This window comes from Ambystoma mexicanum, chromosome 2p (genome assembly GCF_040938575.1).
Source record: "Ambystoma mexicanum isolate Mex_15411 chromosome 2p, UKY_AmexF1_1, whole genome shotgun sequence".
NCBI classification, from domain to species: domain Eukaryota; kingdom Metazoa; phylum Chordata; class Amphibia; order Caudata; family Ambystomatidae; genus Ambystoma; species Ambystoma mexicanum.
Genome location: NC_090923.1, coordinates 1,445,155,530 through 1,445,183,396, shown reverse-complemented (window position 1 = coordinate 1,445,183,396; position 27,867 = coordinate 1,445,155,530). Strand labels below are relative to the sequence as shown.

The 27,867-nt window shown below is 43.1% G+C and overlaps 1 protein-coding gene across 8 annotated transcripts in view; it reads right to left on the bottom strand.

Annotated features, from left to right (window-relative positions):
* Window positions 1–27,867, bottom strand: part of SLC4A2 (solute carrier family 4 member 2) — a 1,509,271-nt gene that overhangs the window by 201,609 nt on the left and 1,279,795 nt on the right. For all 8 annotated transcript variants that reach the window (XM_069645996.1, XM_069645995.1, XM_069646002.1 and 5 more), the window contains one exon: window positions 7,390–7,584. In XM_069645996.1, the coding sequence (XP_069502097.1) occupies window positions 7,390–7,584 (195 nt within the window). The remainder of the gene's footprint in view (window positions 1–7,389; window positions 7,585–27,867) is intronic.

The following is a 27,867-nucleotide window of genomic DNA, read 5'->3' as shown; positions in this document are numbered from 1 at the left end:
TCTTGATTTCCTTCACCATTATCGAGTATTCACTTAACCCAATAGATCTAGTCCCATACTAAATTAATATGGCCCGCTATTCATAGCAGTTAGGGTGTTAAAATAGGTTTAAAACTACACAGCGCCATTGGGCACAATAATCACTTTCGAATTGATTGGAAGGAATGGTATGCCTGAGGTCTGAGACACCTATTGCAGTGGTACAATGAGGGGGTCTTGGAATGCTTTGATGCTCTCTTGAAAATGTATAATTCGTTTGAAAAAAAGTATTCTGGAAATATTCACAACCCCAGAAATGTTTGCAACTCCAGCTCATTCAGAATAGTGTTGGCCCTATCACTTGCTCCCCATGTAATGCATACCTAGCGAATTTCACAGGAGCATATCTCCTACTACAAATAAAACATTATATCATGTTACACCTTAAAGCAAAGGGGAAGAAATAACTGAAGGTAGAGATAAGTGAAGAAGATTTGGGGGAAATACTGGAAAGATGATCCGTGGGACAGAGAGATACTAATACTAGACTAATCACTTATAAGTTGCAACATAGAGCATATTAGTAACCTTCCCGTATTCGTCAAACTAACACTTATGTGAATGAACAATGTTGGAGAGAATACCCCAGGAAGGTACATTTATCCACTTACTGAATGTACTTTATGGCGGTCCACCTATAGGCAAATTCTTGAAAAACATATTTGGCATAATCCCCTCAGTCCTAGATATCCTGTGTGTGAACTCTGTAGGATTAGCATTATTAGGGCTTCCTAACTTCCCAATTAATTTGTCACACCAAAATGACCCTGTTCCAGGGTAGGGTCCTTCGTTTGTTGTTGCATCTCCCCTCCGCTGGGTTTACGACCTGCTTTGTAGATGCTCTGCTCCGATCTCAGGGATGGAGGACTGTAGTTCCGCAGAGTGCAGGGGATGAGGGGTGGCTACGAAGCCCAATTCCAGATTTTCTTCCCCATCTAACTGGGCCCTAACCACTTCTTCAGTGCTGCCCTCCTCGCCACAACTCACCAAACTTGTACGCCCCTCGCCCCACCGTTGGTTTAAGCCATACTAATCAGGGTCTCACCCCTAACTAGACCAACCTTTGCCCAACGTCTTATGTACTTCAGACCCCTCTATTTGCTTCCACCTCTCTCAATACCACCAAGTTATGTCACCTCTTGAATACCCAGCTCTACCAAGTGCTGCTACAGATATACTACAATCTTCACACACCTTCCACCACTCTAAAATGCCTTCCTCCAGATCTTTGTCATCCTTCCCTTGTGAGTTTTCTCTAGCCTCCCCACCCCAACTACTTCTGCCTCACCGTACCACTCTATCCCTTGGGTCCAATAGCCCTCCCACATCTAACACCTCATTCCCCCTTTCTCCACAATCGTCCTGTACTTCAGATAACCACCCACTCCACTTCCTAAGCCATATTCCTCCAAGAACCCTTCCCCTCTCCTTTCCTTAAACTGCCCTGGGGACATTGTGCCCTGTTTAACTCCCAGGAATATGACGGCACCCCACTCACCCTCCAGGGATAATGTGCCTTGCTCACCCACCTCCTTCTTCACCTGTAAAATCTCACCAACTAACCTCCTCTACTCCAGTCTTTCTCTTTGCTCCATTCCAAGACCCCCCACCACCCGCTCTACCTCTCCAACTCTCTTCAGGCACCGTCCTGTTGGCTCAGCTGCTCTGCTCCAAAGGAGCTGGGATGTGGCCTTTTTATAGTTTCAAAACCCCATCCCCTTTGTGGGCTTCAAATTGAGTGTTTGCAGCTGTGAGCTTTCTAAATTCTTGTTGGGTGATCAGTGCCTGCTAATTTTTTCCCGGCATGGGTCCTGTAACTTTCCATAGCCTACCACAGGTTATAAAGTGCCAGTGAACCATTTAGAAATTCAGGAGGCAATGTGATCTGAGTAAGGAATCTGTCTGGATGCTGTTTTCACACTACTATGTTTAAAATGGCAAAATAAATGGATTTACATTGGGGTTTTCACTATCTGCAACTGATTTCTGTGCAAACCTGCTTTGATAGTGTCTAAGGACTTTTTAAAGTGTGCTTTTCTTTCTGAGGCATTCCCTTGGGTCTTTGTTTACATTTCCGAGTGCAACCGTTACTTTTGTGCCTATGTGGGCCTTCCTGTACTCGGGAAGTCTTTTGAAAGTGCTTGAGAGTTGATTACATTGCAATTACTCTAGTGTAAAGACGCTTTGCTTCTTGGTAAATGAAACTGACTGAAAATCATATAAACCAAGTTGAAATTTGCCCAATGTGTGTTTTCATAAACTAGAAATGCTTTCCAGCCGAAGTAAAGTAGGCTTTCTGCTTTTGGCTTTCTGTATGTGTTCCCTTACAGCTTTTCTCTCGCAATGTTGTTCAACGGAGCTGAAATGCATTGCAGTGCTTGTTTGCTAGTAATGCGGTTTAAAGAGAACAAAGTATGCTGTGGCTTTTCTTCTCTAGCAGTGATTTTAAACGTGGAAAATGGGTTTCGTCTCTTCAGCTGTCTGTGAACCTTGGGAACTCGCAGTGTGGGGTTAATGGTTGGAAACATGGTCCAAGTGGAACAAAGCGCCCTCTTAAAGTCTGCTGCTATGCAGAGAGGACCACACTGCGGGCTTCAGGGGTTCACCCGGTATACTGCCTCTTTGTCCATCATACTGTAGCTTAGAGATGTCCACTGCCCCTAGGGCCACCAAACGGCTAACTGCTGAGTCCTGAAGCAGGGGACTTCAATACACTTGACGCACCCATTTGTGTCACCAGATACTTCCTGCACCATCAGGCACATCCATGTGTGCCAGCAGACACTTACCACATCACCAAATGCACCCATTTTTGTCTCCAGACGCTCTCACCCCACCAGACAAATCCATTTGTACCACATGACAGCGCGCCCGCGACACACCTTTTCACCAACTGCGCATACACACACACACACACACCCACACCCACACACACACACACACACACATATACAAACACACACGCACACACACAAGGAGACAGAATCCCACCCATGCAACACAAGTGTGGTTCCTCATGCACAGGTACAGTTAACCAATAAATGACAAAGAATTAACTTCTAACCCAGGACCTGAGCAAAACTGGTTGAATAACTCATACATAGGTTTACATTCCTATCCTATTATGTAATGCTATAACCTAGACTATCCTAACACCTTCACCCCAGACTTAAATACAATTGAATAAGGGAGGTTTTTGACTCGAGGGCAATTCCTATGAGGCCATCTTGAACTTGTCCTTTCTGAGGAACTTGTTCAAGCATCTCCAAGATGGGTTGCAATCTGCTGTCCTTTTTGGGGATCAGAAAATACAGTGAGTATCAGCCTTGATCCCTCTCCGCCGTAGGTACCAATTTGACTGCACCATTCTCTAACAGGGCCGTTGGGGGCTGGGGCAGTTTGGAGGCCTTTCTAGAAAAGGAAGGCGTTATCCAGGAGCAACTGTTTGTAGTGCCCAAACATCAGAAAAAATAGTTTGCCACTCTTCCAGATGCTGACATAACCTGTCTCCTACCACAATCCTGTGGGTTAAGGCCTCAAAGCGGTTTCGGAGTCGCAGAGGCTGCGGATGGCAGAGAGGCAGAGGGTGTTGAAGCACCTCTGCCTCCACATCCTAATGAATCATGAGGCTGTCTCCTCTGTCCTCTCTGAGAGAACTGACCCCTCGATCTTCGAATGGAAGAGTGAAATCGAAATGAACGACCCCTCTGACCCTGCAAAGTCAGTCTGCCCTGCTGAAGCTGGCAAATTGCAAAACGTAGAGACTTAGCAGAAGCTTTTGAAGACTGCAGTTTCTCTAAGCTCTCACTCACCCTAGAGCCAAATAGCTGAGAACCCTCAAAGGGCATATCTAAAAACAGTCTAGCTTGCACATCGGTTGGGAAATACGACTTCTGCAGCCATGCAAACCTCCTTAAAACAGTACTACCTGCCATGCAGCGGCTGACACAATCTGCCGTGTTTATCTCAGACTGAAGAGATTGGCACATGGCATCTTTTTCATCTTGTATTATATTGAGGAAACCCTCTCTCGCCTCACCGTCAAAGATGGGCTCAACAGCCATGGCAACAACCTCCCACAGAGTGTAAGAAACCTTGCCCAAGACACAAGTGGTATTAAACGCCTTCAATGCCATGCTCCCTGTTGAGATCACTCTCTTACCCAGGGCATTAACTCTCTTGTCATCCCTGTCTGGTGAAATCATGGGATATGCCGCACCCTTGGAAGTCGATGTGGCCGCTTATACCATCAAGCTCTCTGGACTTGGATGTTCGGAAAGAAACTCCAGATCAACAGAGGAGGGTCTGTACTTCTTGGTGAAGCCTATTTTCACTGCAGGGGTAGAATCTGGTTTCTTCAAATTATCCAGAACTCTATTCTTCACTGGAGTAAGGAATGGGAGGATGGGATCCTTTGTAGGACCTTTATCAAAGATAAACAAGAAAATATATAGTATAATGCACAAGGCTGTATCGAATCAATACAAGCTTTAAATTGTCTTTTTCCTTCTCTTTATACCTTTAGAGCTTCATTGGTGTGGTTCTTTGTGTACAGATACGTGTCCTAAAACAGGTCACCTTTTTTTGAACTGCTCAGAGCATTTGTATTGAGACTGTGATAATATTGGTTCTGACCAATTATTTTAATTAAAACTTGCATTGTTCACAGGCAATCTGATGTTCAGCGATGCATTATTGAATCTTCTTCAGTAGTTAAGTGTTGAGCGCGCCTGAGGGGAAAGAAATCTTAACTTCCCCTTTATCAACGATGTCTGTTAAGTCAACCTCTTCACATTCCAAAGCAGCCCTACCGTAGCCAAGATATTCAATAACATTCAATATCACTGATCTGTAAGATGCATCTGCATGCCCAGATCCTTCAGGAGAACCAAACTCCCCCTCTGGAGATGTGTCCAGACCACTAGCATCCTTAACGGTGTCAACCAGGTCCCTCATTCTCAACTCTTCAGCGATAAGCTCTTCTAGGACACCACGAGTACCATTATCAAATCCAAACCTGAATAAAAGGCTCCTCCTCCTCTTCTTTAGAAATGGAGCTCGTTGACTTAAAACATTATTTTTTCTGTCTGTGGCTTAAAGACCTTAGACGGGCTTGATGAAGATGTCGAAGGCTTCGCCGTCGAGGGGCTCAATGTCGAAACCTTCGACGGAGCAGACGAAAGTAGAGGTGGAATTGGCTTTGATTTTATTCGAGGTGGCGAGTCCACAAGTGGCGCTCGAGGAACCTTCAAGACCCTTCTGTCCGGGCTCTTGGGCATGCAAACAGAGGCTTTCATCGATACCCTGTAAGCCTGACCCGGTGGGCTGGGATCGGAAGCCTTCTTAGACTTATCTGAAGGAGTAGGTGGTGCCGTCTTTGTAAATGCCTCCAACATTCAACAAGGGTAATCCAGATGTTGACACCTTGCTCACTGTGGCTTAGAGAGACTCAGTTTCACCTGGCTGAGGAGGCTCAACAATGCCAAAAACAAGTGTCATAATGTTCATCCTCAGTACAGGGGCTCCCACATTTTTGTTCAATGTATTCTTAACCTAGACCCCGAAAACATAAATATAAATGAGATGCATTAATCACACATACACATACCAGCACCACACGCCTCCACCTAGCACTAAATATGGTAAAATACAATACAATACATAAATAGCCATGGCTGAGATGTTGTTGCCCCAAATGTCTGCACCAGCTGGGCTATGGCTGGCGCTGCCTCAGACACAGACGAGGGGCAGCGTTGACATTCCAAGCTCGCCAGGGCATGACTGCATACCATATCCAGTGTAACATGCTACCAGGTCCAAAGACATCAAGGGACAAGACTTCCATAAGTGAGGGTCTGGGATAAATATTTTGAGTTGTATATCGCCTGGAAAGGGCAATGGAATCAGACCCGCTTGGGTAGGGACCAATCTGATCAGTACTTGAAGGTCAGTCCACTTTCCTGCTTTTCTCGTTTTCCCTGTGCAGGGAAGCATTAGGATGTGCTTAGCTTGCTGTGTTCTTTCCCCTAATCAGGGGTGTTGCTAGATCTGGAAAAAATCTGGGGCTATGCTAATGTGAGGACTGTTGGGACTCGGGGCTAGCTAACCTTTTGGTTGCAGCCCTTGAGCTTCTATCCGGGGCTACAACCAAAAGACCTGGGCCTAAAGACCCAGCAGACCCCACTAGCAAAGCCTCTGCCCCTAACACAGGGACTTACTTGCATGCTGCACTCCCCCTGTGGAAGCATGATGGCAGCCATGGTCAGTGATGGAAAAACGGAGCAAGTCATCAGTTGGTCTTGTATGCTGAACAGGTCATAACTCCCTGCCGCTCCCCTCACCCCTGTACACTACCTGTATCCATGGCATACAGTCCTCCAGCTACGCTCTAGACCCTCATCGGCCTGGATTTGGACAGCATGACGTATTCCGGTGGGAATGCGATTGCCATGAAGGCTTCCCCAGAGTTGCAGGTGTCCAGCTCATTCCACTCCTTTATTTTAATGTTTTTTGGAGGCAGTTGGTGCTGCTTTCCCAGGGCCTTAATTTGGTTGAGCAGGTCCTCAATAATTTGGATAGACTACTCTGTGCTAGGTGTTTTCTGCACCTGAGGGAGCACTGACTGGTTGAGGGCTGGTTGTGGGCACTTGAGTAACACCCATAGTTTAAAACCATCCTTTGGTTTTATGAGATCTCCTAAACCTGTGCGGCTCTTGTGCCATTGGTGACACCTTTGGTTAGAGTTGGGTGCTCTGATTTCGCTGCTCCCCCATCACAGCACTCCTTACTTGTTTTGAAGTTTGTTTCTTTTGGGTCCTTTTTCAGCTTGTCAGCACTGTTATAAAGAGGTAAAGGCATCTCCAAACACAAACCAGCCATGAGCATTTTTATAGAAATGGTCTGGTAGCTTATTATGCATATGTACAGTACATCAGGGTTATGGTTATATACATAGAAAGAACACCCACCGGCCATCTTCACTCATTCCAGCTGAGGCGCACAATTGACGCATTCAGAACATTCGTACACTCAACATTCTCCAGAGCTTTTAGTCATACTTATGCATCAACCTTTCACTAGCATGCATGAGTGGCCAGCTGGACAAGATATTTACCCAGTCACGACATCTTCCTTCCTTACAGGCAACAACACAATCATACGAACACCTACTTTAAACCAGTTATGACATCTCCCATCCCTCTGTCCAATTTACAGCAGCAAGTGCACTAACACCAAAACCCAGAACGCCCTGCCAGTGAAAAACTTGCCCTGACTGCAGTAGCTCATGTTCTAATAAGAAGAGCTCTCTATGCAGACCAAGGTTCTACAGTCTCTGATGGGATTTCTTACCTTGAACAGTTTGTAGAAGGTCTCATAGATAAAGATGAGGGAGATAAGAATGGCAAAGATTTCCTGCGTGAATCTAGACACAAACCGGACTAGAAAGCTGCCCTCAAAAGCCACCATGAGTAGCACGATGATGATGAGCCAGAATCCGATCCACACCCTTCCCACCAGGTACTCGAGTCCGTTGGAGGTGCAGAACTACGGAATGGAGGGAAACAACAATACTAAGATTAACAATACTGATCATGCCCACAACTGTCTCATGCTGTGGAGTGCTCCTAAACAATATTCATTGCATACATTAAAAACTGTTAAAAAATGAAACAAAGAATAAAAACCAAAGCATTTTAGCACAAAACGCATACAAAATGTATTTGGTCCAATATATGATCCCCTAACAGTGATATTATCAACAATGTAAACCAAACATTGATTATCTCACTCATATCACATTCATTCACAAGACAATAAAACATTATTGAAGAAAATGGTTAACATTTAAAGAAATGTAAAATAAAGAGACCACAGTGCTTTAATTTAAATTTTTTCTACGCGTCACACGTACGTCCCATGCCTGGTTCAACTAAAAGGGCTATGATTTGTGCCCAGTAAATCAATCAATACTTTTTTTATTCTGAAAAACATATTCCAAAAAAGTAGATGGAGAAATATTAGCAACATTGTGAATGATACAGTACATTGCGATCTGTTCAAGAATATTGAACAATTAAATAATCATCATAAGAATGTGTTTGTTTTAAAAGCATTACAAATACATTAGTATTGTTCAAATCTAGTGATATTTTGTAATGTAAACTCTACTTCATTATCGATCCTCTCTAAAGTCTTACCATTAGCACTGAGCAGAGGTGGCCCTGAACGGCCAATGACATGCTCTCTCTGGAGATAAACAAAAAGCAGGCTTGCCTTGTTAACCCCTCTGTTTTTCAACAGTGAATGTATTACCTTGTTCTAAGCACCCAATAGTATGTTCAAAGTAGCACAAAATCCATGGGTGTCCCAATCGATTCCAGACCCCTGTCCAACCATCTGCTGTTCTCTTTGAGCAAGGGAGTGAGACCATGACAAACACCTGTCCGTGGCTTTCTTAGTAAGGCATGGGCGCGATTAGCAGGTTTACATAACTTCGGCATCACCCTTTGAAACTCAAATTCCTTTTGAAATAGCCACATGCTTTGCATTTTTTGGTAGTACATCGGGTTCACAAAAGCAATAGCTTACATTTACATCATGTATTTTCTGTCGGATTATTATTAGCCAAGGAATGTTTGAAAAGCATACGTACATGAACAAAATATTTCATCAGTGTTCCAGTTAGTGTTGCATGCCTGTTAGCCCAAGCAGAGAGGACCAAAGGGTGGAATAATGTCTCATAGTCATATAACCTTCCAGATGCCCAACCGCCATTTTACTATGACTCAAATACTGGGGGGCTGATGTAGGAAGACCCAAATTACTTCTAAAAAGTCTATTTTACATATTTTGGAGTGGGATCACATTGTCATATCCAAGATGCACTATACATAGCTCCTGGGTGTACTCTGCAGGCTCTTATAATGGGTAAAGGCTGAATTTAAATATGGTTAGCGAATTGGGAATACCCACAAATGTCTGTAGTAATGTGCTTAGTTTATTTGGCAATGTGGGCCCTGTCTGTCAAATACTTTGAAAACCGTATTCCAAGCTGGTCAAATTCGCTGTTTTTTGCAATAGGGATTGTTGTGGAGGTAAACATCCTGGTTCACCGTTGCAGAGTAGCTTATATGGATATGTTTTTGCAAAATCTCTAGAACACATAATGATTACTACATGGAGATCCCTTTGAGTTCAAGTTAACCAGACAATAATATCTGCGTGTGAAAAGAGGAAACCCACAAAGGCCTATATTGAGCACGTCTGATGTTAATCTCTCCAAGATATTCTGTGGGGCATAAGTATATAAGTTAATTAAACAATAAAGGGTGAGCACACAAACATGCTGCACCCGCTTTCCCACTAGACACAGGTCAGTGCTTGCCAACTCTGTGTTAATCAAAGACAGTTGATAGGTCCACGAATGCTAGATAGATGGGGGAATTATTCTCCATACTATATTTAGCTTGTTGGTACTTCTCAAGTTAGATGGTCCTCCTCATCACCCTGGTCTTCACTGAGAACGTTGCCCAATTCAAGGTTAACGTATTGTAAGGAACTCATGGTGATAACAGTAAAGGCAGACATAATTGATCACAGTTCAAGGGTGTTTATTGAATTATAAATGCAGGGTGGAAAAACAAAATCTAAATCTAAGATGGGAGCAAGCGTCAACCATCAAATGAAAAATAAGGCAGTCCTAGTGGTGTCATGTCAAAATAAAAGGGCCTATACTAAGAAAAACCTATTTCCAATTCCTTACAACTAATTACAGAAAGAGTGTGGGATAGGGTATTCAAAATAAGGAAGAAAGTGTTCACAAATAATAAGTCAGGATGTGATTGCCTCGAGGTCTCCCTTCCCCACGATTTTAGCATGGGACAAGGTGGGACTTTGGAGCACAGTACACACTTGAGCCTTCCCAGCACAAGCTAACAGTTCCGTATCAGCTTCAGGTTCTTCAATGGTTAAGTCTCTTCATGATAAAAAGTCTCTTGCCTTCGAGGCCTTATACTCTCAACAAACAAACACAAAGTTCTGCTCTACGAACACTTTGGGTGGTGGCTTCACTCCTGGATCCCCGTCTTCTGGGCGCTGACCCCTCAGAACACTTTGGGTGATGGCTTTACCCATGGGTACCCCTCTTCTGGGTGCTGACCCCTCAGACGTATTAAACAAATTAACAAGACAGTTCCTTTTTCAGCAAACTTTGCGTGGTAACTTTCCACTCCTGGATCTTTGCCGGGCTCGGACACAGTTACACATCACTGATGAGGCCCAACAAGGCTGAAACACATGTCTGGGGTTGCTGTTGGTACTCTTGTTCAGAGGATAATTGCCATAGCATTTCAGTGCTGGACTACCCAAGTGGGCGGGACAAAGACTGATAAGCAAATGGACATTTCCCTTCTTTGAAAGGTACAGTGTTCGTTCTCATAGAGTGGCACCTATGACTTATTTTTCATACTACTATTTTGGAACTATATCTACAAGAATACCAACATCTCAAAAGCACACCAGGTGGACCTTAATAGCAACCTAAATAAGTAATAATAATACGAATGTTAGGCAAAGGGTGCCCAAGATTAGCAGCTAGCAATCTGATGGCCAAAAATGATCATCTAGTGTTATCACTAAGCAATCCCCTTTTATAGTTTTTTGGATGGTGACTCACCCAAGACACCTTGTAGCCCTTTGAATTGGTGTTTATCTAGTCTGATGCCTTATTAAAAAGAGTAACAATGCACTCATGAGCTTGCATAGTGGGAATGCTGTAAGGACCAGGACCAATGGGCTTGACAATGGTGGGAAATGTAAGCCGTCACCATAGACTCGGACTGGCCTAAAAAATGTAAAGGGGGGGGGGGATAGTGATACAGAATACAGATCAGTAAAATACTATTGTTCTCTTCATTAAGTAGTGTCATTACAACTATAAAAAATTGAAAAAAGATCCCACACCCGCCATCAAATCTAGAATACAAGAAATCACAAAATTTGCACTGGAACGAGATTGGATTTCTGAAAAAGAAGAGGCCTTCATCAACACCACATTCTACGCCCTCCCTAAAATTCACAAGAACAGCAGCACGCCCCCAGGAAGACCAATAGTATCAGGATGTGGCTCAATCCTGGAACCAATATGCCAATTCATCAATTATTTCCTTAAACCCCTGTGCCAACGGACTGCCTCATATTTGAAGGATACTATGAAGCATACTATGACTACCATCACCACCTTCGAGCACCAACCATTTGACAGCACTAAGAATCAACTAGTCACAATGGACATAAAGAGCTTATAGACAAGCATCCCACAGGATAAAGCTATTGAATGCATCAGACACCATCTTACTACACATATGACACAAAGGAGAGTGCCAGTGAACTTTATTGTGCAACTGCTTGAACTAGCTCTCATCAATAACTTCTTCAGCTTTAACGACACATTCTACTTAAAAACCTGTGGCACCGCCATGAGTGCGGCATTTGCCCCCAGCATGGCCATCATATACATAGCTGAATATGAATACAGTTTTATACTGAACACGAACAATCCATTCAAGGGAAACATCCACCTTTGGCAGAGATACATAGATGACATCTTCTTCATCTGGGAAGGACGCAATCAAGAACTACAGAATTTCTTTATGTGGATCAGTGAACAATCTGAGGAGATCCAATTTACCATGGACAATAGCAATACCAACATTAACTTTTTAGACCTTAATATTAGTGTAACTAATAACCAGCTCAAATGCTCCATTTTCAAAAAGGAAACCGATAGAAACACCATTTTGCATTATAACAGCCACCATTCAAAGAACCTACGCAATAATCTGCCTTATGGCAATTGCTCAGGATCCACAGAAATTGCACTGAAACAGGAGAATTCAAGATCCATGCCAGCAACCTAAAACAGAAATTGGAAACCAGGGGTTACCCAAAAAAACTGTTAAAAAATACAATGAAGAGGGCCCTTTATACACCCAGCGAAACACTTCTCACTCCCAAACTACATGACCCTGCCACAGAAAATACATTGGCCTGTATTTCCACCTTTGGTGCCAATACTTCTCAATTTAAACACATGATCAAAAAATTCTGGCCAATAGAATAAATAAAAACTCAAATATAAACTCAGCTTACCAGAGGAACCACTACCCAGGATGGCCCTGAAGAGAAACAAGAATTTGAAAGACCTTCTAACCCATGCCAGAGCGAGATGTAAGTCCATCAGATCTACATTATGGAACATGCGCGAGATCCGAGGACACCACACCTGTGGCGGTTGAACGTCTTGCAATCAAACACAAAAAATGAAATCATTCCCCATAGATGGAAAGGAATGGGAACTTCGCCAATTCGTGAATTGCAAAACATCCAATGTTATTTATATAATAGAGTGCACATGCAAATTAAGATACGTGGGACAAACCTCTAGACCAGTACACAAAAGAATTGGGGAACACAAATCAAGGATCAGGTGCAAAGTACATAGAGCACCTCTAGTGTCACACTACATGGAGTACAAACATGGCCATGATTCCTTCAAATGGTGGGTCATCGATCAAGTCTTGGAGACCACAATACTTCCAATGCTTTAAACTTTAAGGAGGCATGGTGGATCTTCAAATTACAAACCTTGACCAGAGGCCTCAACGAAGCTGCCCCCAATGATTACTATGCTACTATTCTGGGATATTCTGTATTGCTAGGCTTATCCAGCAGATTCCTCTAGTGTAACATAACATAACGGCCAGCAGGATGTACACTATTCCCCTGCCCACCTAATCATAGCAATTGATGAAAAGCCATATTTCTCTCCTCTAACACCTTGACACCTCATAAGGTGTCCGTCCCTGTATGTATATACATCAGGCCTATACAACACGACAATACTGTGTGTACTTTGCCTATTAGAGATCACAGTGTGACACACCTCTGCCATGACCGTATGACATTTCACATAGTATCAGCCTCATACATAGCTCCAGACTGTTGCCAGGACCTCACTATGCTGGCCTTTCTCTAGGCACAGACATTCGAAGCAATATCACCCAGGCACCCCTACTTGGACAGCCTACGGCCTTACATTGGCTATTACCGGCGACTTCATATCAGGTCCACAAGATTGCTTTTTATTAGGGCAATCAATCTCTATAAAGCAGTATCCATGCTCTTGTCCACGTCCTTTCCCGTGCTCGCAGGCCATAGGCATGGTCCCAGCACAGCCATTCGCTAATTTAATAAGAAATACTGCACCCGACCGGCGTTTTCATAGTTTCTCACACACAATACCTTTATTTACGAATAGACCCACGTTGCCATATAAGTTTCCATGGCAATGTCCAAACACGGACATTTGACTATATGCGCATGTGCGCTACGGAAACACACGTTCTGCAGGCATGCGCACAGGGAATGCCTTCAGTACAGCTCCAGTTCAGCCAGGCACCCACTGCGGCGAACACCGGAGAGCCCGGCTACATACGTTTACAAGGTGAGCACGAATTCTTTGAACTTAAAGGCAAACACAGAGCGCCTCAGTGCAAATGGGTAGATCCCTTTCTGAACGGCCCCTCTTTGTGTCTCCTTCTATTCTTTACCTCGTACGACTGCAGGGCATTGATTAAAGACAGGCCCTCCAGCATTCTGTCGCTGATGCAGCACAGTGAATTATTTTCAGACAAATCCGAGATCCATGCTACTGCTGTCTTTGGAACTTGTAGAATCACCTGGAGCAGATCCCCTCTACTGCTTCAAGGAAAGGTTATTACAAAGGGCCCCAAGGGCCTCTAGCCCGTCACTAGATTTTTATCCTTTCATTATAAAGGTTGTTTTAAAACTTTCCATTGTTCACTCAGCTAAGAAACACCATTATACCTATCACTGAGCACAAATGTCCTTTGTCTGTCCTTAGGGAGACCTGCACACACAAGGCCCCAGAAGAAGGTTGTGACCTACTAAAACCGAAACGTCAGTGATCCGCGTGGCAAAATTCTTAGGACCACATACAAGGACCATACCAAATTTCCTTTATTTCTCCATAGACGTCGACCAGTCTCTCTTGGTCTTGGACCAGTCCCCTCTGGTCATTCCAGAAAGCCCCAGATACAGACAGACTCAACTCTTCAAAATCTGTCTAAAGCCCCTCCTGGGCACACCACTAGCGCTAGGCGCCAAAAGACTATTTTTTCAAAGCCTCACTGGCCCATACTGCTTGGACTAAAGAAAGCAGAAACTAGATGCAGTACCTTACAGAATAAGAACTATGAGATTGAGACCTATATGAAGTAATATTTTGTTCATCTCAAGTCTTCTTTAACTGATTACACGGATAAGTTATCTGTCTGTCATCTATATCTGTAATTGACTGCATTTTGCACTGTTCACTATTTTGCACATTGTCACTATTTTTATTGGTCGTTATGTTAAAAAAATTATGTTGTTTTTTTAAGTTCTTGCGTAAAAAACGGATATAAAGCTACAAGAATAGCCAAAATAAATAAAAAGACTTATGTAGACTAACCTCAGTGGATTGTTGTTTCTTCCCCCAGCAACAAATATTAGTTACCGCTGTTTGGGTTTTTCAGGAAGGTATAAATCATGACTGAAATAAGTGATTGCGGACTTTAATTTGTGAGGACAGGATCACCCCTTGTGTACACATGTCCTCTGGAAGTGGCAGTGAAAGATATCAGGAGCTGGTAGAAGGAAGACATCGGGAGGTAGGAGGAAGACATCAGGGCGTGACAAGAGGAAGACATCAGGAGGTGAAGTGGGACAGCAAAAGGAGGTGGTAGGTGATGACATCAAAAGGTGGCAGGAGACACTAGGAGGAAGACACCAGGTGGTCGCATGATGACAACAAAAGAAAGTGGTAGGATGAAGACAACAGAAGATGACCGGTGGATGAGATCAGGTGGTGGTAGGATGGAGACATCAGGAAGATGTTGGGGACCAGGAGAAAGCACAAATGGCTAGTTAGGTGGTAGCTAGGGAGAGCAGGAAGGAACAAGAGGGCTCAGGTACCCCAAGGCAGGGCGCCCCAGATCCAAGTGCTTAAATCCACAGCAGGAGGAGGAACGAGCACATGGCATTTCGTCAAAGAGGATGAGGACCAGATGAGGAGGAGAGATTGGTGAAGGGGCTAGTAATCAAGATCTTAGGAAACTGATTAGACAAGGCCTTTCTAAGCTTCTCTTTGGAAAGTGGGGCAAGCAACCCCAGTTGGCTCTGTCATCAAGTGAAAAACAAACTCCATGAATATCTCTAAGTTGTGCAGAGACGGCAACATCTACAAGACCTACAAGGAGATTGGAGTTAGTTGTATTCAACCATCAATCAGAAACAAGACGGAGGACTGCCAGAGAGAGAATTATCAAGATTGTGATGGATGAGAAGGTGCTCTGAAATCTTGTAAACATTGAGAACTTTGAGAGGGCAAATCTTTTATTTTGTTGCACTTAACTTTGGGACTGCCAAGAGGCATTCTAGAAAAAGCATGAGAGCAAGTCATCCTATGTTTGATCAGAGTCCCACAGAGCAGGGAAGGAGAAACCATCCTGACCGTCCCAAGGGGGACACATTTTTGTTGGTAATCATTTTGAAGAACTGGTTTGAAGGCATTTTGAGGAAGACATAAAGGGCCAGCCTAAGAAGACCATAGGAGAGGGGAATTTAGGATGTAGTTCTTTCAAAGGCACTACATTATTTTTATATTCTGTACAGCACCTAATAAGAATAAAGTTCCTTCAATCATTGAATCAAGCTTATTAAAGTCTCTTGATCAATGTTCATCGTATGGCAGAGCCAAAATACAGCTGCTATCACCTTGTAGAGTTGTAGGTATTAGTTTTCAAGAATTATGAATTGCTTGTCTAAGTGTGATAGATCCCAAGCCTTATCCCACTGCCTGCTATTATGTACTTTATGTCATAGGTGTATACGTTGCCATTTTTTGTCTGTGCTGCACAATCAGGGTTTCTCCAACTGTAGCTTGCGCTCAATTATATTTGGGATGCAATTGGGAATGTCAAATTGGAAGCTTAAAGGGGATGTTAATCTTATTGTGAATGTCAAGCTTGGAGCTCACTGGCAATGTCAAAATGGGAGCGAACTGTGACTGTCAAACTGGGTCTATACTGTGAATGTTAAACTCTCACCTTATTCGATCATCACACTGCTTACCATTATGTTCTATGTGGAGAAGGGATATGTGTTGTCTTTCTTTCCATTTGGAGCTACACAAGCATAGCAGGCAGTTTGGCCGCCATTATATTTAAGGCAGATTAGATTTTTCAGTTCAGTATACTGAAATTGTGTAAACTGAGAGCTTAATGGGAATGACAAATGAAGAGCCTACTCGTGGAATGTCAGCATAGAAGCCTGTCAATTTTAAACTACTGGGAATATAAACCTAGGAATTTAATGGACATGACATACTGGTATCTTACTGCAATTCTCAAACTGGAACCTTAACTAAAATGTCAAGTTTACTAAGAATGTTAAACTAGAAACCCAATTTGAATGCTGACTGGGACCTACTGGGATCTGTGACAAAGTCACAGGTTTTACGCTGGATGATGAGGCTTGGGTGACCAGAGGGGCCAGGTACTACTAACCGCTATGTGATGCAGGGACCAGAGGAATAAAAGGGAGGGATCCCCCAGCCCAGCACCAGCCTAGGCAAATACAAACAATAAAGGGCAAGAGCCAGCAGGATTGGGCAAAATTGCCGTCCAATGCATACCATAAGCAGTATCGCATAGCAATTTGCTATGCAATTCTGTATGTTTGCTATTTAAATTGACACTTGTGTAGCAAAGCTAGCTATTTAAGTTCCCTGTTTAATGAGGGCACAAGCTCATCCTGCATTCCTCTGTTTTCTTTAGGGTTATCTCCACCCTCTTTTCTCTGTTCACTGCAAGTTCAAAGGGGCTAATGGAGGGAGAGTGCATCAGTAATCATCCCCTCCACTCTTAAGTGACAAACTACTGTAAAACACTACATTGTCTCCAAGCTTCACAGTAAAGATTAGGTTAGCGCAGCCCTCCAGATAAGGTGCAAATCAGGCTTTTTTAAGCACATAAATCTTGTCAATACGGGCCTTTCAATTCTTCCTTGCGTACAGCTTATATGGGCTATTTATAACAGCAACCCCATAAATCCTGGAGGATACTGGAGACACGCTGGCTAGCAACAGCTTGCAAACCCACTCTTTACTTTAACAATCAACACAGTTCCTTGAAAGAAGCAACTGGGATGAGTCCTGGTCTATTTTTCTAACACTGTTAATAATTCTTTCTGAGTAATGTAGAAGGGAATTTGTATTTTGTTCACTTTGTTCAACTGCCTGCATTTTGTAGGTTACAGAGTTATTGAAGCATTTTGAATCATGATCTTGCTTTTCACATTTCTTTAGGACACATGTAGTATTGTGTAAAAATGAAAATGGTCTTAAATTAGTGCTGCATTTCTGCTTCATTTTCCTCTATTTTGATCAGCTTTAATAGAGGCAGCACAGTTGCAGCATCATTGGGCATTTCATACTTTGTTTTCTTTTCTTCACAGAAGCACATCAATTGCGTTTGATGTTTTGAAGTTTTAGAAGGGCATCCCAGCAAGCAGTTGTTTGGCATTTGTGAGAAGGAAAAGCGTTGGTGTTCCATACGAAGATGTGTTTTATTTAGTCTTAGGATTATGTGTGTCTGTGTGCATGTGCATGCATGAAAGGGCACTGTACACAGTGTTTTGTCTTGCAGAGCAAGAAATAGCTGGGCATGTAGTCTGAACTTCACTTTAACTCCCTTTCTGACCACCCGCCCACCGCAAGCGGGTATAATGGATGCAGGTAGAAGCAGTGCTGCATATATTTTCAGTGGCAAAGATTGTAAAGGTACCTCTGAACAGGACTGCTATATCTTCAGGCAAAGTAGCCTAATTTATCAGCAGAGCTGCTATACGAATGTCATGGCACAGTGCCAATTATTCACAGCAGTGCTAATTGCATCATGTCCACATTTCTTAGCGGGACTACTATGTTTTGAAACAGTACCTGAATTTCTGAAAAGAGCTGCTGTATTGACACAGCGCGAACATGTGTTGGCATTTTCTGCAGCAAGCTAAAGTACTGAGCAAGAACAGTGTCTGAGCTCTTCCCACTGGTTTCACTACAAAATTCCCGAATCCCATTACTGCGATGTAGAAAACCTTGCATGGAAAACAAAACATTTCCCCCAAAGAATATATGGGGTGGGGCATTAGGTACGGCTATTTAATCAAGTGGGTGGATGTGGAGGGGGTGTGCTGCGAGGGGTCTCCCTCTGCTTTAAAAATACAGAAAATGTCTTGTTTTACATGCAGGATATTCAACCTCACAATAAATAATTTGGTATTTTCAGGTAGAGCCTTCCCACCACCCTCCTGAGCTGGTGTGATGCACACTGGCGGACAGTTTGAGAAGATGGCAATGCGGTCATATACTTCAATCCCTCCTACACTGCCTTGCGCTTTTCAAAACCTCTGCTTCTCCCATGTCACATTACTTGAGTCCCACTACCAAAAATCAAGCACATTTCAAAGCCTCATCATGAATCTGCTGCCTCATGTAGGATAGTCCAAACAGGCTGAGCCTTTTTGACAAGCGAGTTATGTAAGGCAAGCCAACTGCCAGTGCCCTAACCCTATGTGCCTTTCCAAGTCAACAGCTTGTTGGGAAAGGTAGCTCAGTTGGTCAATAACCCTGTTGCAGAGATCGTTGTTAGTTAAAATCCTGTTGATAGGTGAGCTAAAGCGTATGCATCAGAGGTGTGTGTTTAAGATGCAGGTAACTTTTAATTGTAACAGACCTGTCTTAGCTTTCAACTTATCAAAAGAACTACTAAATGTTCAGTAATTCAGAACACACACCTCTCATCGGGATCATACTATTACTGCGTCTTTTTTACGGTGACCACTGAAAATGTTGACTTTTTTTATATCGACCCCATATAGATGTGGGGGGATGGGTACAATATATAATTAATATAGGGAGTTGCAGTGGGTCTCCCCCTCAATATATATGGGGTGAAAAGGGTGTTGAATTTTATTTTTTTAAATCAGCATTTTTGGTGGTCACCGTAAAAACGGCAAAGTGATCACATATATCCCCTCTCATCAGGCCTGCTGTACCTGTAATGGCTTGGAACACACACACATCTCATCAGGGATGCCATGCCAGTAATGACGCAGAAGAAGTACATCCCATGAGGGCTGCTAAACTTGTAATTGCCCAGACCACACACACAGACACACACACATCTTATCAGGGAAACTATACCTGTAATTGCTCAGAACAAGCACATCCCATGAGGGCTGCTATACTTGTAATGGCTCAGAACACACATCTCACCTGGGCTCTTATACTTGTAATGGCATACAGTGCTGGTAAAGCATCTGCATTCAAGCAAGTGCTGTAGAGACACAAATCTAATCCTATAATTCCCAGCCTAATGGCCAAAAGAAGGTTTGCACACATCTAAACAAGGAGCCCCAATGGTAAAGCTGCACTGTGTTTGTATGTGGAAAAGGCATTTTCAGCTTTTAAAATATTTATTAGTGCTATGCCAAAAGACAAAAAGGAGAGAAAGAACAACTCTAAATCTAAGCAATGCTGGAGAACAAAGTGAGGGGTGACTGGAGAGGCCGCAAGAACAAAGAACATATTAGAAAATCCAAAACAGGAATTCGAGTAACAGGAAGAGAGAGACCAATGAGCTACATAAGAGAGCAACAAAGAAATTAAAAAGGGAAACAGAGGTAAATAATAGGACACACACACACAATAGGATTGAGGGATATAAGCAGAGCAAAAGAGACATATAGAGACAGTAAAATAAGAAAACACAGATCAACAGCAGACGGGGGTCTCGAAACAGACCATCCAGATTAGAGAAAGGCAGGCCAATAACAGAAGAGGCAGTGCAAGAAAGATAATCAAAAGGAGTAGCAACCACAACAGAGAAAATGAAAAAACAGATATAGCCAGAGTAATGACATGAAAGATGAAGAGGAGTTCTATCAACCGATGCAGAACAATGTAGAACGGAAACATCAATAATAGAATGCAGAGATGGGAGAGGAAGAGTGACAAGAGCAACAGACCACAAAACCTGGCATTGCAAGGGCGAGAGGCAGAACATCAGAAAGTGAGAGAGCGGGGAAACAGAGTAGCAAAGGGCAGAAGAGATGGAGAAAAAACATGCAGTGGCTGTCAAGCAGGTATTACCAGGCAGCAAATGTAGGCCCGAGAGGCAGAGAAGTGATGCTGATAGAGGGACTTGATTTATGATGTAACTAGCTGGCATCTCTAGTAGTTCTTAACAGAGTTTTGGTGTCCAAGTATAATGAAGATGAAGCTGGGTAGTATGCATCGAAAAGTTATTTGTCACTAATGTTTTCAAATACAGTTTTAATTTTACGCACAAATTGGATAGTTGTCAGACACTTTTTTACTCTCTTGCGAAGGAAGAAACTAATTTTTACTCTTTTGAAATTGCATTTACTCTCCAATTCTAAAAACTGGGAGAAAAATACTCTCACGCCAAAATCCTATCTGGAGCACTGGGTTAGCGTATCTAAATCTGAATGTCAACTATTGACAAGAGCACTTTTGAAAATGTACAGGATCACACGACCAAATGCTTTCGATGGCAAGCCTAGATTTGTGATCGGCTGGTTGCATTTATCTGTGCAACTGGTGTTCAACCCATGAGCAGATCCCATACTTCTTGATATTCTATCTTATCACCCTCTTGCTTTATATCAGCTACCCTGAAAGTGAGATGGCTACAAACTACAATATTCCACCTAGTTTTCCCAGTTCTCTGGCTGCTACGCCATTTACTCTGCTTAGTCTCTTACTTTCTTTCCTCTTAGATAATGAATACACAAAGCAAGCTAGATGTTTATGCAAAGTAGTGATCACTAGTTCAATACAGTCTATACATCTACACATGTACTGCAATACCATACGTAGTTAAGTCTCCAGAGCTCGCTCTGCTATATGATTATGATTGCATTACATATTAGCAGTTCTGGGAGAGAGCTGCCCCAAATGTTTTCAGAGCCTTTTTATCATATGTATTTATTTGTGTCCATTCATGCATCTAACATTTTAATGACACTCATTCCGGGCTTGCAAAGCCTAATCACCCTCTCGCACAGGTAGTAGATTTCATACAGGGCGATAACCTGCAGGGGATGTTTGAAACTTTTATTTACATTTACTTCGTTTGCAGTAAATGTCAAATAAACATTTCACAGTGCATAGTTGGCCTGTGGATGGCAGTAGAGGGCCAAACAAAGTGTGTTTGTGGTGCCATGCACCATTTTACATGTTTTGGCCTCCATTGCCATGGGTACAGTGCATTTCTCTTAGGTAGAGTAGGTAAACCAAGTTATTCGACCTGCAGGTCTAGCAGAATTGTAAAGAATTTGCAAGGTACAAAGAACTTCTGGTGACACTAAAAATATTAGTACAACATTGCTAATCAAATGGGGGTGTTTGCTAATCAAGAACATTTTATTTAGCAAACTTTGTTAATCAATTTTTGAAGACTAATTTACCTATTGCTGTCCATGGAAAGAGAGGGAGACCTGAGAGGATGAGGCCCAATGCCAAGACCAGAAGCGCAGACTAAGGGTTCTAAAAAATGACTTGCAAGCTAAGGTGGAAGGACAGAGTCTTTGGGGAAGGAAGAGCGGGGAGTAACACCTATGCCACCCATGCCCTCCGATTATATACCCCAAACCTTGTGGTCATTGTCATGGAAGACATCTTCCCCATCTCTTTGAAGAACTCCCAGAATCACTGGTGAGGAGAAATGGTCAATTTTTACTTTTACCTCTATTGTCACTTGATGGTTTAACCCTTGTTGTTCCAATGTTTTGTTCTGACTATCCCACTAGCATTTCCTAGCAGCTATATTCATTTGTATGGACTTATGAAAATAAATCCCATTGCCATTTTTGCTTTCATCTTCCCCTATTAAGTATTTTCACATTAGCGCAGAACTACAAAGTTAGAGTAAAGGTTTTTTTAATGGACGTCTCTCGTAAGTCACATGATGAAGGAAACAAAAAATGCAGATTTAGAGTTTAGATCATAGAAAAAACACTGGCATATGTAACAGGGGCTGATGGCGATATTGGCTATCCCCCGGGAACAGCTTCCTAGAAGAAACTGGTTAGGTGATGGAGTGAAGGGCATCTGTGTCGACACTGCCACATTTCAGGAAAGGGACAGTATTGGGAGGCCTCCTCCCCTAATTGTATAATGTAGATTTCAGTTCTCAAATATTCTGGGTGGTTATGAATAGGTCATGCAGTGCTGAACTTTAAATGAAGAGATCTAGTAATAGGGTCAGGTTGGTTTGTTCCGGTAGAGTAAACCTGCTTTGCTGGTGATTGTCCTACAAGACAAAACTGTCTCAGCTTCTATCCAAGAATGAATAAGTGCGCTTGGTGTCTATGAAAATTTGGCAAAAGACTCAGACCTGTAGCGCTCCAAAGGAGCACTGCCAGCTAGCGCACAACCTTCCATACAACTCCTCCAACATGGACAGAGAGGTAAGAAGTCCTGTTGAAAACCCCAATGGAGAGATTGGGGGGAGGCTAGCCGTAAGTGTGCTTATCTATAGCCGCACAGGTAACCAATGATCAGTCCAGATGCAGGCATTCAAAGTAACTGCTAAAGGGCTGCATCTGTTTAATAGTGCAAACAACTATTCTGTCTGAGCCTATTTCAAAGGCAAAACATGCCCCAAGTTATCTGTCTGTCTGGTAAAAGTAGTCTGCAATTAGGTCCGGGGTTGTGAGTGAGGTATGACTGTTTTTCCCTCTCATGACCACTTAGCAGAGTCTCTGTCCCCCCGGCCCCCAATTCACTTCCTTTTCAAGGCAGCATAAAAGGGAACCTTTCCTAAGTGTGTGTGCTGGTGAATGTGATATGTCAAATAATCTGGTAATTAAAATAAATCAAAATAATGATAAAAAAAAATAGCAAGAAGAAATATACTAATGGAAAAGTCAAGCAGTGCCAGTACTCGCTGGTTTATTATTTATAAACCAAATACTACAGTCGGACATGCAAATATATACAAGAATGACATGATCTTATGCAGCTTACCCAGATCCACAGTAGAAGGTTCCACAGGGAAATGCAGAGACCAAACAAAATCAGGTTTGAGACATAATTCAAACACGTCAAACCAAGCCATATGCTTAGAGGAGACAAAAACACAGCAGGACATAATTCATCATTACAGGCCAAGAAAGTTCTCCTAGTGAAGTAGGTATTGTAGAAGATAGGTGGCAAAGCAAAGTGAGCAGGATGAGCCTGAGGAACTAGATAAAGAGTGGAGGTGGCGGAGCTAAGTTAAGAAGAGGAGGGAAAGCAAGAGGTGAGAGAGCAGTTGGCATAAGAGAAAAAGGAGGAGGATGTGACAAAGAAAAAGAGTGGATGAGTTGGAAGGAAGTCAGTCAATCTGAGGCATTGTGCGTTAGAGCAAGGGAGTTGGAGAAAAGGGTATTAGAGTAAGTGGAGAAGTGAGTTGGATGAACAAAGAGGACAAAAGTAATTTTTAGAAGAGGAAAGAGGCACCAGAAAAGAAAGTCAAGGACAGTTTGATATGGTGGAGGAGTGGAAAGCTAAGCGGGGAGGAGAAGAGGGACAGAACATTGTGTGGAGTCAAAGAGGACAAAGAGGAGAGCAAGCCAAAGTTGGTGAGTGGAAAGAGCACGAGAGAGGGAATGCAAAAGTGGAGGTGCCCCATACCAGGAGCATCAACATGGTAGGAAGAATACCACCCCAGTGCTTGCAGAGACTGTGGTAGTCTGCCAACAGCACTCAGCTGTCTGAGCTTGGCGACTGCAGGCCTGGAAAAGTATGGTCCAATATCAACAAAGAGTGGCAACAAAGCCAAGGGCCGCACAAATCTGAGGAGATCAGAGCTGGTTGACATGCTGACAAATGAAACGGTGGGATGACCATTAAACAAAGCTAAGTAAGAGGTGTTAAAAACCCAAAGTCTGGGTAACAGCTGTCCTTAAGCAAGTTACATTTGCTCACTGTTGTTTTGTGTTCCCTATAGCCTTATGGCTAGTCTACTCAAACACCCTGAGCACTCCTGCTTTGTGAACCAAACCCTGCTGAACCTACTTGACATTCTGTGGTTTAATTTATCTGTGGATCCAGCACCCATGACCAAAACTATCGTTGACAGACATGCATCGTTTTTATGAATGTTTTCTGAATTTAATGCATTGTTTGAAAAAAACAGTGATTGATTGACTAAATATCCCACATTAAAAAATGGAATTTTGCCTATTGGATTCAATGGTTCTTTGTGTAATCCCTGCTTGTAAATAGGAACTTCTGTGTGACATTTGAAAGCATTCATCTTGCCTACCCTTATGCCACAATTACAGATGTATCCCACATTCTTGGTAGTTTATTTTTAAACTCTTATCTGGTGTACACTGTATAATACTGGCCTGTTGCCTTTTCCTTTGCAGTTTGGCAGCAATCTGGTGCCTGTTTTCCTACTCCTTCCAATGGAGCACCTGAGAGAATCTCTGGGGCAAAGGCCTCTATCTGGTGTTTCCACAGGTTTGGTGAGTGAACGTAGAATGAAGCACCAGGCACCATGAGACTGCAACGTTCCAGCAAGAAGAACATGAAGCTACTGGCTTTAGATGGATTTTTCTTAGTTCGTCCGTTGTGAAGACATAACAAAGGCGACACAGACAACTCAATAGAATTTGGGCTATAAACTTTGATTGACAAAAAGGGGGGGTTGGAAAAAGGCCTATCAGGCCCTATGCTAAGATGTGATGTCCCTAACTAAATAAAACTAATGATTGTCTGTGTCAGGAAGCCCAAAGCAAATGTCTGACTATGTCCAACACCTATACTTGCCCTCACATGTATAGGGATGTCAGCATCAAATAAGAAGTGTTCAAAATAAAAATTCAGAGCTTCTTTCAGCTCTTTGGCAGAAAATGTGGTTCTCTTCCCCAAGGTTCAAATAGTTCACATTACAATAGAGGGGTTCCCTTCCCCAAGTTTTCAAGTATTTCAATGTTCCAAAATAACACAATTCCTTGGGATACTTCCCAGCTCTTCTGGTTTGGTTAGTTTTCAACAATTTATAAAGTTCAGTTCCTCAATTTCAGTGCACACACATTCAATCGCAAAGTGGTGTTTCCTTAGGTGGGTGTAGTCAGTCTAGGTGCAGTTGTCGGACCACATCGTCCGCCCATTACAGATCACACAACCGACACACCTTACTTGTATCTGCTTTATCTTGCCACAGTTCCAGCTTCACAGTGAGGCTTCACTTATCATCCTGTCACATGTCCTTGAAGCTTTATTAATGCTTGTTTTATCACCATTCACTTGTTTAGTATCTTTCACTTGCAAAAGCCAACATAGGCTTCCCAGTACACTCTCCTGGTAGGAAACGTATTCACTGTTTCAGACCTCTTGACCAAACGTTTCTCAACCATTAATTTCTTTCAGTAATATGCATACTCTTGGCAATGCTTGCTTGACTTTTGACAATGCTTGTTTGCCTCTTATTGTTCATCACAATCATTTGCTTATGCTTGCTTAATTGGCTTTGTTAGCATTACTCCTCATGTCAGTTCATAATCAATTCACTTCACTTCACTGGTATCAATGTTTTCCCTGGTTTTATCACAGTTCATTCATTCACTGTTGTATTTATTCTGAATTTTCCCAAAATTGGCTTATGTAAGGGAGTTCACTTAAATACAGTCTCTTTCTTTCATCAGCTTGTCACATATGGGGAATTTCCCACTGAAACCTGTGTCGGTAAGCCCCAGGGCTCTCAGCGTTCCTAGGCTGACTCACCGCTGTTGCTTGGTGTGTCAGACGTATGGTGTGGGCCTGCAGCACTCGTCGTGTCTCTGGGAAGCGTTTTCTGCCCTGCCGATTCTCCTGTGGCTTCGTGGACAGCTTCTCTCTCATCCGCAGGTATAGCTGATGCACCTCACTGCCATTATGACTCGCCCAGAACCTTCTCCCCTGCGGTACGTTCTTTGGTTCTCACCCAGCTTCTCCAGATGCCTCTCCGGTTCAGAGGGAAACAACAGCTTTCCTCTGCAGAGCTTTGTCGCACCGGCTTGCTTTCCATCTTACTTTCCGCTGCGCCTGCTCTACAACCCTCTCTGGTTTCTCTGGACTTCTCAGGGTTTCGCTTCCATATGGCTGCTCTCTTGTTCACATCTCTCCTCTTCTTCCAGTACTGGCTTTTAAATATCCCGCCAGGTTGATAACGTCCCCAGCATCTAGACTGCGCTGGGTTAGTTCTTTAGTCTGCTGTTAGACTTTGTTGCATCATCCACATCCCAGGACCAAAGTGGTGTTCGTGTGTGTAAGAATCAATAAAGAGAGGATGTATGGCTCTGGTGGGATTCTTCCTGGTCCCAGTACCTGACTTGTGTTTATTGGGAGATGATTTATGTAAAAGATAGGGAAGGGACTGGTAATAACCTACAAAATCCTGGTGAATGTTAGACTCATTAGAAAAGGGAAATGGGGGATACTGTCTCTCACCCAAGGGTGCCTTATCCCCACTCCCCAAGTCTTCTCCACCCAGGTGATCCTCCCTCGCATATCCACCCGCAAAGTCAGGATTCAAAAGTGACAGCCTTTCCATGGCCACCTGGGAGGATATGTTGGGGAAAGAAGTGAGGTTGCCCTCAGATTCCTCACATCCCTTCCCCAATGCGGGTTGGATCTGGATGTTTCACAGGGGAATCGAGAAAGGCAGTCGACATTTCTTTTATCTCTACCCTTTCTATGTTCCACAGTGAAACAGTATGGCTTCAGATCTCAAGAACACTGCATAACTCGCTGATTTGACTCATTCCTTTGACTTATCCATACCAGAGGTGAATGATCTGTGACTAGTCTAAAGCTCCACCCCAAAAGATAGCACTTTAGGTGAATAATGGCCCATTTTATAGCAAGTGCTTCTAGTTCGACAGCAGAATAGTTTTTCTTTATCTGGAATAGTTTCCTACTTATGTAGAGTATCGGGTGTTCCAGGCCAACGTGGTCTTGTGAAAGGACAGCTTCTAGTCCCACTATAGAGGCATCCGTCTGGAGGGTGAACTATTTTGAAAAATCGGCCACTTTTAAGATGGGACTCTGAAAAAGGGTTTATTTCAAGGTTATATAGCACTTTTGATCTTTTTCATTCCACCTGATCTTCTGGGGTTCTGCATTTTTCAATGTGTCAGTAAGTGTAGTGGTCTTACTTGAAAAATTGGGGAAGAACCGACGGTAATAGCTGATTAGTTCTAAGAAAGCCTGTAGATTTTTGTTGTTCTTGTTGTAGGGGTGTCTAGGACTGCTTTAACCTTTTCTTGTTGTGGCTGTACCGTGCCATTCCCCACAAAAACCCAAACCCTGATGGGTTATAGAAGAAGAACCTGAAACTCTTCCCATCCTAGCCTTTGCCCAAAGAAACGATCCAATATTAGCTGAAGCCTTTTTGCAAATTCTACCAGAACGAGAAGGTTGTGAGAAAGGAGGACTTTTTTTCTTTTTAAATCATGGGTTGATGTACCGGGGATACACCTCTGAGAAACCTGAAGGTGTCTCACTCAATAGTGCCCGGGGATCTATCATTCAGGTGGCCAGGACACGGTCATCGCAATTGGATCCAGTTCCTGGGGGTGGACCAGTGCGGGAGGATCACCTGGATGAGGGATCTTTGGGTAGTGGAAGTGGGACACTGAATGGTGAGATGC